Raw genomic sequence first — 9,614 nt, forward strand, 5'->3', positions numbered from 1 at the left:
AAGTGTCCAGACTGCATTGAATTTGGCCGGACATCCCCTAGCAAAGTACACTTGTTCCAGAATCGGCAAAGCCTGTTCCACCAAAGTAATCCAGAGGGCAAGGGAGGGTGGGAATTCCTCCTTCCATTTAATGGCAATAGCTTTCTTGGCATAGAAGAGCAAGAAGGTAAGCAGTATGGTTTCTGTACGGGAAGTAGTAGTATCCGATAGGAAATTTAACAAAAGAACAGAAGGATGAATCTCGATTGGGAGTGCCATTAGATGAGAAATATAGGTGGCGATCTCCGACCAGAATCCTTGGATGGACGGGCAACTCCAGACCAGATGGAAAAAGTCCGCATTGGAGCCTTTACACCGGTTACATTTATCAGGAAAGGTAGGGTTAATCCTGTGAAGGACATGTGGAGTATAGTAGACTCTGTGAACATACTTAAATTGTATGAGCCTGTCCCTGGCTCTGATTAACGGTTGGATAGAATCAGATAAAATAACCTCCCATTGCTCCTGCGTCAGATCAGGAATATTTGTAACCCACTTTTGATACAGTTCCAGCCTAGGAGGGTTACCTCTGGGTCTAAGGCAAGCATAAATGGTAGAGAGAGGTTTATGCAGATTTTCCTTACGTATGACTTTTTCAAGTGGAGAGAGTTCAATATGGAGGTCAATTGATTGAAATTGTTGAGCCAGAGCATGTCGCACTTGAAAGTATCTAAATAACATACTATTGGGGATCTTAAAATTGTCCTTAAGCTGTTGGAAGGATAATAAATGGTTATCGGCATACAGATCACCAATACATTTTATACCAAAGTGTGCCCAAATCTGGGGGTCTGGAACAGAAGCTAAATGCTGTAGGTTAGGATTATACCAGAGAGGAGTATATGGAGAAAAAACCGGGATGGGCCTCCTTAGTCTATGGGAACCTTTCTGCCAGGCTTTCACAGTATTATGGATCATTGGAGTAGGATAAGCCAGACCCGGGGGCCTACGATATATCAAGTGTCTAAGCCCTTCCAACGATCCAATCAAATGCGCTTCCAACAATGTAACAGGGTCTTCCGGAGTTGGATCTAGCCAACGAATTACAGACGTTAATTGCGAGGCTAAGAAATACCCATACATGTCAGGCGCAGCCAAGCCGCCCTCGTCCAGTGGAGAGGTCAGGACCTTATATGCAACCCTAGTAGGGCCCGGGGACCAATAGAGTCTGGTCAAGTGACTTTGTAATTGTTTGAAAAATTGCATGGGAATCCAAATTGGAGACTGGCGGAAAAGGTAGAGAAATTTAGGCAGAAACTTCATTTTAAAAAGATTAATTCTACCGATTAAAGATAGTGGAAGTCGAAGCCATTTATCAATAGTTGTGATGAGATGGGACATTAGGGGGTCTAAGTTGAGCTCTACGAATTTAACTAACTGTGGATGAATGTGAATGCCCAAATACTTAATTGCCTCTACGCGGACCAAAGGGAGTGAGGGATCCATGTTAAGTAAAGCCTGGGGGTCTAATGCCATGATGGATGATTTCGTCCAATTAATTTTCAACCCGGAATACTCAGTATGGAGGTTAATTAACTCCAGAGCCTTATGAAGTGAAGGGCCTGCATCATTTAGATAAAGGAGAGTGTCATCCGCAAATAATGAAATTTTTTCTCTAAGTTTCCCTATCTCAAACCCCCGAATCTCAGGTGTTGCCCTAATCAAACATGCCAGAGGTTCCATAGCTAGCGCGAAAAGGCTTGGCGACAAGGGACAACCCTGTCGGGTACCTCTAGCTAGAATAAAGGGAGGTGAAAGTTCTAGATTCGAAAGGATACTGGCGTTGGGCTGGTTATACAGAGCTTTAATCCAAGATATAAAGGTTTTACGGAACCCAAATGTTTGTAAGGTCTGCCACAGATATTCCCATTCCACCGAGTCGAATGCCTTCTCGTTATCCAAGAAGGCAATGGCTCTGGTACCCTGATTTGTGTGTGGGATTATAAGATTGGTATATAGCCTACGGAGATTTAATTCTGCCGCTTTATGAGGGATGAAGCCTACTTGGTCAGGGGCTACTAGAGAGGAGATCACAAAGTTTAGTCGCCGCGCCAATACTTTGGCTAAAATTTTAGCGTCCGAATTAATTAGGGAGATAGGCCTATAAGAGGAGTGCAGCTGGGGGTTCTTTCCCGGTTTTAATAGTAGTACTATTATGGCATCACGAAATGATAGAGGGAGAGATTCAGAATGGGAAGATAAATTGAAAAGTTCCGTAAGTACTGGGGCTAGCTGTTTAGTATACATATGATACCAGAGGTTCGGTATGCCATCTGGCCCAGGGGTTTTGCCATGCGGTAGAGCCGCAATAGCTTCAACCACCTCCTGTTCTTGTATAGGAGTATCCAATAGGGCTCTATGTTCCAATGAGAGGGTAGGCAAAGCTAGATTTTGTAAATAAAAAGCTATGTCAGAGGACTTCTTCTTAAGTTTAGAGGAATATAAATGTTGATAGTATTCTGCTAAACTACAATTAATATCTAAGGGGTTGGTGATGACCTCGTTATCATTTCGCAGGAGGGTATGGATGGCTGGCTTGCTGCAATCCTCCCTTGCCAATAGGGCAAGGAGCTTGCCATTCTTATCCCCCTGTTCGTATAGTGTAAATTTAGAAAACAGCTGGCTTTTCCTTGCACATTTCCACTGAACTTGAGCATATTGCCTCTGCGCCAGGACATGCATGATTTTAGTTTGCTCATTAGGATCCCGGATATACCTCGCCTCAGCCTCTTTCAACACGCCCTCAGCCTCCAACATATTTTTATTGGCAGTTTTACGGACATATGCAATTTTAGAAATATATTCGCCTCTAATATATGCTTTCAAAGCGTCCCAAACCTGCGGTAGTTCAGCTGTACCAATATTGACCTGAAGGAATTGGGTTATAGACCGTTCTATGGTATCCTTAATATCTATATGAGAAGCTTTTATTACATTACCCTCTTTGTATTTACTTTCTTTTTCTGTGAAGCAAAAATTCCTGATCAGTTCTGTTTTAGCCATGAGGCCTCAGGTCAGGGGACCACTGTACCAGTGGGGGCAAAATACTGACCCTGGTAAGTTTAAGGGATGATGAATTGTGTCCCCTTTAAATGTTTATTTTAATGTACGAATAACAATGCTATACAAAATGGTTGGAATTTAATTCGTTTTATTTCTTATTTGTTACATGTTAAGAACATTTTTACAATTCTGTAAAGGCCTTTTTACTGAGGTTATATGTAGGGCTGAATATATTCATTTTGTCTTATCCCATGATTAGTCATTCTCTGATTTACTTGATTCATCTTCTGATTTACTTGATGCATCCTCCTCTGATTTACTTGATGCATCTTCCTCTGATTTACTTGATGCATCCTCCTCTGATTTACTGGATGCATCCTCCTCTGATTTACTGGATGCATCCTCCTCTGATTTACTGGATGCATCCTCCTCTGATTTACTGGATGCATCCTCCTCTGATTTACTGGATGCATCCTCCTCTGATTTACTGGATGCATCCTCCTCTGATTTACTGGATGCATCCTCCTCTGCTATTCTTGATGCATCCTCCTCTGATTTACTTGATGCATCCTCCTCTGCTATACTTGATGCATCCTCCTCTGATTTACTTGATGCTGCATCCTCCTCTGATTTACTTGATGCTGCATCCTCCTCTGATTTACTTGATTCTTCGCTTTCTTTTTTCTTCTTTTGTTTCTTTTTCTTCTTGCTTTTCTTAGCTTTTCCTGCCATGCCTTCCTCGGCCTCCTTTAATCCATCCTCTGATTTACTTGATTCATTGTTTTTTTCTTTCTTTTTGTATTTCTTTGCCTTCTTTTTGTGCTCACTTTTTTCTACCATGCCTTCCTCAGCTTCCTTTAATCCATCATTTTTTCTGTGGTAGTAAATAGGGAAAGTAATTGGCAAAGTGGTTTATTTCATGGGGGTACAGTATAAAGAAGAAACGGAGGAAGCCATACTTACTTCTGGTTTAAATGTCTTTTATATAAGAAAATTATCAGCCCTAGAGCGAATGGAACAACAACTGCACAGCTTATGCCCAGGATAATCCACATTTTGTTACTATCCATTTGATCAAGAATGCCGCCATCACTTCCTTCTTCAGTTTCTGTGATTATAAAAGGTTACATGTCAGAATAAAAAATAATTATAGTATATGGATCTACAGATTGACAATCATTAGGCATTTTACCCTACACAATAGCATGCATCTTCCATTGGAAGGTTGAAAAATTAAACAGTAGGGCATCACACATTCGTTGCATTTTTACAAAAAGGGGGGTAGAAGAAAGTTTGGTGCATATAACAAATTTATTTGTACTAATATTCAGAGCAAGGGAAAGCATAAAACGTAATATGTTCAGTTAAATCTTACCTGGGAGAAGTGGATAGCATTCTATTTCATCGTCAACTGCATTAAAAAAAATAAAATAAGTTTAGAAGGCTGTAACAGAATTGCTTTACAAAATGTATTGTAGGAAATGAAGGAACCAGAACATAATAACCCTACAGTTAAGTAAACCACAGCATTTTATTATCCTATCATTTGCTAATATATGTTAGGTGAAGCTAGCTTTACATGTCACCATGAATTCATTTAAGAATGAATGCCTAATCATAGGTGTAATTATAGCTATTCAGTTAGCAGTTTAAATAGGCAGTCCTGCAATTCCATGTGTATATAGTCTTTTAGAAAGGCTCGTGCCATTTTTAATTGGCAGCATATATTTAAATTATTCCCCAGACATGACCTCACCTTGATAGCCACCCCTGGCATGGATCTAACTATGCAATGTCTGATGCATTACATTGTCTTTGCCTAGCAATCTTTCTTTAATAACTCTAATATAAAGTATAGGAATCAGCAGCAGAAACATATGCCAATGTATATTTGATATTTTTGATATATAGTAGACATAGTAGGTAGTTAATATTATAATCATTAGGAAATCTTACCTGCTTGTTCCTTATGTTTCTTTTTGAATACCAAATGATAGGCAATTTTATCTATAATGTTTATGTCTTCTGCAAAAAACAAAAGAGATACGTATACATTAGATAATGGATATGTAGCGTTAAATCTCCATATGTCCGTGGGTGTTATTTTCTGCTAGTTTTTGTCTGCTTGATGGATGAAATATCTATCCCACCTCTGTAGCTCTCATATGACCACTAGGTATGTTTCTATTTTGTAGCTCCATTACGCAGTCAACGGAAAAAGTTATGTTTACTAAAAAAGCAATTAGACATCTCTATACTAAGGGGAGAAGCAGGTATCAACCTCATCAGCGCATTTTCATCTGCTTCTTGGTGAAAAATAGAATCCTTTATACCTTATGTACAAATAAGCCATGGGCTCCCTAACAGAATATGTTATCTGATAAGTGTATCGCTAATGGGACTGGCATTTAAGTTTATATAGGCTGTGTGTTTTGATTATATTGACAAGAGAAGCGCAAATCTTACTATATTTACGAATCTTCTTTGTTCGACTCAGATCAGGTGAACTTTCGCCTGTGGGGAAAAGAAAGAGGTTAATTTATTCATTTTATACCTTAAATATGTATAGAAGATACAGGCAAAAATGTTTATCTTACCAGAAGTGTTATCATCTACATATTATAGAATATAGTACTAATAAAAAAAAATATATATATATATATATATATATATATATATATATATATATATATATATAAAAAATACACAAAAGCCATGAATATCTTGTAAATTATATCCTTATAAATGGTGAGTTCTGATTTCATCAGTTATAAATGGGGAGTTCTGATGTAATTTCTGTCATATGACACCCTAAAACGTGTGTATTATAATAAATAAAGTACCCCCAGTTGCAAAATATGAGGATATTAGAAGGTACCTCGGAGTTCCATGACCTGTATAAAAACAGGCCTCGTGTTTTTATATGGGCATGAAACTCCTCGGTAACTTATATAGTCAGTGGAATTATAATTCCATATGTGTGATTATATTGACAAGAGAAGCACAAGTCTTACCAGAGGGAGCATCATTGATGGTTGGACTGTTAGCAATTTCATTTGCTTCTGCAGTGAAAAAGAAAAGAATCACTTAGGCCTTATTTCCATATATCCTTATAGCTTCAGCAAAAATAGTAAATAATATATGAGGAAAATGAGTTTATGTCTTACTAGTAGTGTCCTCGTCTATATATTCACCACCATCATCATTTTTAACAGATGCTTCTGCAAGAGAGGGAACAATTTGTTAGTCCTTAATCATGTATCCTCTTACTTATATTCAACTTTATCATTATGACGCAATTAATGTCTCTTTGCACCACCATCTTACATTATTTTTATATAGTTTTATTTTTTGATACATAAAAATGTGGGACCTTGTTCCCTATTTACTCTATTTCAAAAGCTTGTTAAATTCTTTAAAGTACATTTAGGCGGTTAATTATTAAAGTCCGAATGCCAAAAACCCGAGATGGGTCAATGGGGAGGTCCCTATCCTATTTGGAAGTTTCTATGGTCTGCGCTGTTGCCCAAAAATCAGACTTTTTCAGGGAACAATCAGAAAAATTCAGGAAAAAACTCAGAAAAAAAGTTTTTTTTGCTCGGTTCTGAGGGAACCGAAACGCGTTGATGTGGGGTATTGTGGGGTTTGTAACACTCCAATAAAAGACTTTTTTTATCACCATACCCGTGAGTGCTCCTATCTGTACACACACACACACATATATATATATATATATATATATATATATATATATATATATATATATATATATATATATATATATATATATATATGACCTGTCATCTAGAATGGTCGGGACCTGGATAAGGGTCTAAAAGGGATCTAAAAACACATTTAAACTAGGGATGTACGAAATACCCTATTTGGGATTCGGCCGAATCCTTGGTGAAAGATTGTCGAATACCGAACCGAATCCAAATCCTAAATTTGCATATGCAAATTAGGGCCAGGAAAGGAAAAAGTGGAAAAAAATCTTCTTTTGTGACAAAAAGTCACCTGATTTCCCTACCCGCCCCTAATTTACATATACAAATTAGGATTCGGTTTGGCCAGGCACAAGGATTCGGCCGAATCTGAATCCTGCTGAAAAAGGCCGAATCCCGAACCGAATCCTGGATTCGATGCATCCCTAATTTAAACATTAACCCCACTAGGATTATTTTGCTTCCAATAAGGATTGATTATATCTAAGTTGGGATCAAGTACAAGGTCTTGTTTTATTATTACAGAGACAAATAGAATTTTTTTTTAAAAATGTGAATTATTTGATTAAAAATGGAGGGAGATGGCCTTCCCTGTAATTTAGATCTTTCTAGATCTAGGGTTTCCGGATAATGGATGCTATACCTGTAATAAAGATTTTCTTTCACTAATGAAAATGTGCGCATGGCGTTGTTACTATATCAAATTTTTAAAAAACCCAACAGCCTTACTATATGTTTCCCCTTGTAAAAAAGGGGAAAAAATTATTCAAACATGAAAGTACATCCGTTCAGCAATAGGTATAGAAGATATGGGCAAAAGAGTTTATATGTTACCAGTAGTGTCCTCGTCTAAATATACATTATCATCATTCTCATTAGATGCTTCTGCAAGAAAGGGGACAATTTGTTATTATTTAATCATGTGTCCTGCCGGCTACTAGTTTTGACTCATAAATATATAATAAGATCATACAGTATAAGGTTTATATAAAGTAGAAATACAGGAATTGGTCATTTGTTAGGAGCATATAGGCCCATATGTGTTTTATTATACTGACGATAGGATTTAGTTCAGTGTTATAAAAATAGAAGCAATAAGCGTCAGACTTGGGGGCCTATTCTGACTCTGTAAGCAATTTTAGTATTTCAGTGCTGGCGAGGGGGGACTATTATACAGCAGACCCCACAGTGTGGGCCCCCCCACTAACTGCTCTATTATAGTTACTCCACTGCAGAACATCAATAACGTCTGTATTGGGGAAGAAACAAAATTCCCTATACCTCAGTCATAATCCAGCATATTAGAGAATATATCCTGAAAATACAGATATTATTATAATCTTACCAGTAGCGTAATCTGCTGTGTAATCTCCTAATGCATTTTCTGATTTTATTTCTGCTTCTGTTATGACAAAAGAGAACGATACTGTAAGCATACATGAGGTTTCAATTAAAGTAACAAAACTACCTTTTGCCGTGTCTCTCTTTTCACCATATTCCTGGTTATTTTGATCTAATTTTGTTTTTGAAACAGCGATATGGGGGAATTGAACTCTCTTTTCCCAATTACCCTGCTTCCATATGCTTGTTATATTTGATAAATAGATATTTTGCATTATTAATACTATCAAAGATGTTTCAGGCCCTGATGTTGCGTCTATATGGTATTTTTATTTTAAAAAAAAAAGTCATTATATTAAAGATTAAATCTATGTTGATATAGAGTTGAAAAACAAATTCTAACTGGCCGGTGTAATATAACATTAAATATCTTAATAGAAGCCTGAACACAACCCATTCGCTTGCAAATAAATTCTAAGCTTTGACAAATATACTCTAAAATAGTTTTACCTGTAGTCTGGAATTTGGTAACTTGAATTAAAAAGATTGTCAAAAAAGTTAAGAGTAAAAAGTTTGTAAGTCTTTCCATGATGAAAAAAATCTGGAAATGAGTCAAGGTTTCAGATGACTCCTGAATACTCTTTCTGCTCATTTGCATATAGTGTGATGTCATAATGCTTAACCCTGGCCGGTTCATTGTGATGTCACAATGATTGCCACTGCACATTGTTTTCAGACACAAACACTAAGTAAACAAGAACTGGTTTCAGCTGGTTCCCAGAACTCTCACCAACTGTCTCACATCCCATAATACCCAAACAGCACAGGACTTTGTGAATTGGCTTTGGCTGTGTGTTTTCCTGTTTCTACCTTAATGGAGACATATCTTTCACTCTAGTGGATTGTGGCGATCTCTAACTTCACTCTTTGATAAATATACCCCTATGTGTTAGCCCTGAAGTGTATTATATGAAATGAGTATAACAATTATGATCGACTTTTCTTTGTCTGTTACCATGGTAACACCAACTAGAGATAACACTGCATTCCACGGGACTTCCCAGTGCTTTTCTGTTCAGTGTGATTTGCACCTCCAATATGAGGAATTCTCACGCTTCTGCTTTAAAATGAAATGTCACAGCCCGGTCCCCTGTCCAGACTCCAAGGGGGGGAAAGGTTGGCAACCCAAGTACAGAAGCTTTATCTGATTTTTCTAGTCAAGCTGGAATAAACCTGCCCAGAAGATTTTGCCACAATCCCTGTGCAAAGCTGGTACAGCCATGGGACCTGTTATCCAGAATGTTCAGGACCTGGGGTTTTACAGATAACGGATCTTTCCGTAACTTGGATCTTCATACCTTAAATCTACAAGAAAATCACATAAATATTAAATAAACCCAATAGGCTGGTTTTGCTTCCAATAAGGGTTAATTATATCTTCGTTTGGATCAAGTACAAGCTACTGTTTTATTATTACAGCGAAAAGGGAAATCGTTTTTAAACATT

General features: G+C 37.5%; 1 protein-coding gene across 3 annotated transcripts; it reads right to left on the bottom strand.

Moving 5' to 3' along the window:
* Nucleotides 1–3,282: 3,282 nt before the first annotated feature.
* Nucleotides 3,283–6,549, bottom strand: LOC108718007 (dentin matrix acidic phosphoprotein 1). Of its 3 annotated transcripts, XM_041569033.1 has the most exons (7): nucleotides 6,210–6,549; nucleotides 6,057–6,104; nucleotides 5,509–5,556; nucleotides 4,999–5,067; nucleotides 4,418–4,453; nucleotides 4,006–4,150; nucleotides 3,283–3,916 (listed from the first exon to the last, which is right to left on the bottom strand). In XM_041569033.1, exons 6-7 carry the CDS (start codon nucleotides 4,110–4,112, stop codon nucleotides 3,298–3,300), a joined length of 726 nt encoding a protein of 241 aa, XP_041424967.1. In that variant the 5' UTR covers nucleotides 4,113–4,150; nucleotides 4,418–4,453; nucleotides 4,999–5,067; nucleotides 5,509–5,556; nucleotides 6,057–6,104; nucleotides 6,210–6,549; the 3' UTR covers nucleotides 3,283–3,297. The 3 variants fall into 3 exon arrangements, with proteins under 3 accessions (XP_041424967.1, XP_041424968.1, XP_041424971.1); XM_041569034.1 differs by lacking the exons at nucleotides 5,509–5,556; nucleotides 6,057–6,104; nucleotides 6,210–6,549 and having other exon boundaries at nucleotides 4,999–5,283; XM_041569037.1 differs by lacking the exons at nucleotides 4,418–4,453; nucleotides 4,999–5,067; nucleotides 5,509–5,556; nucleotides 6,057–6,104; nucleotides 6,210–6,549 and having other exon boundaries at nucleotides 4,006–4,240.
* Between the last annotated feature and the right edge of the window lie 3,065 nt (nucleotides 6,550–9,614).

The sequence above is a fragment of the Xenopus laevis genome, chromosome 1L (genome assembly GCF_017654675.1).
Source record: "Xenopus laevis strain J_2021 chromosome 1L, Xenopus_laevis_v10.1, whole genome shotgun sequence".
NCBI classification, from domain to species: domain Eukaryota; kingdom Metazoa; phylum Chordata; class Amphibia; order Anura; family Pipidae; genus Xenopus; species Xenopus laevis.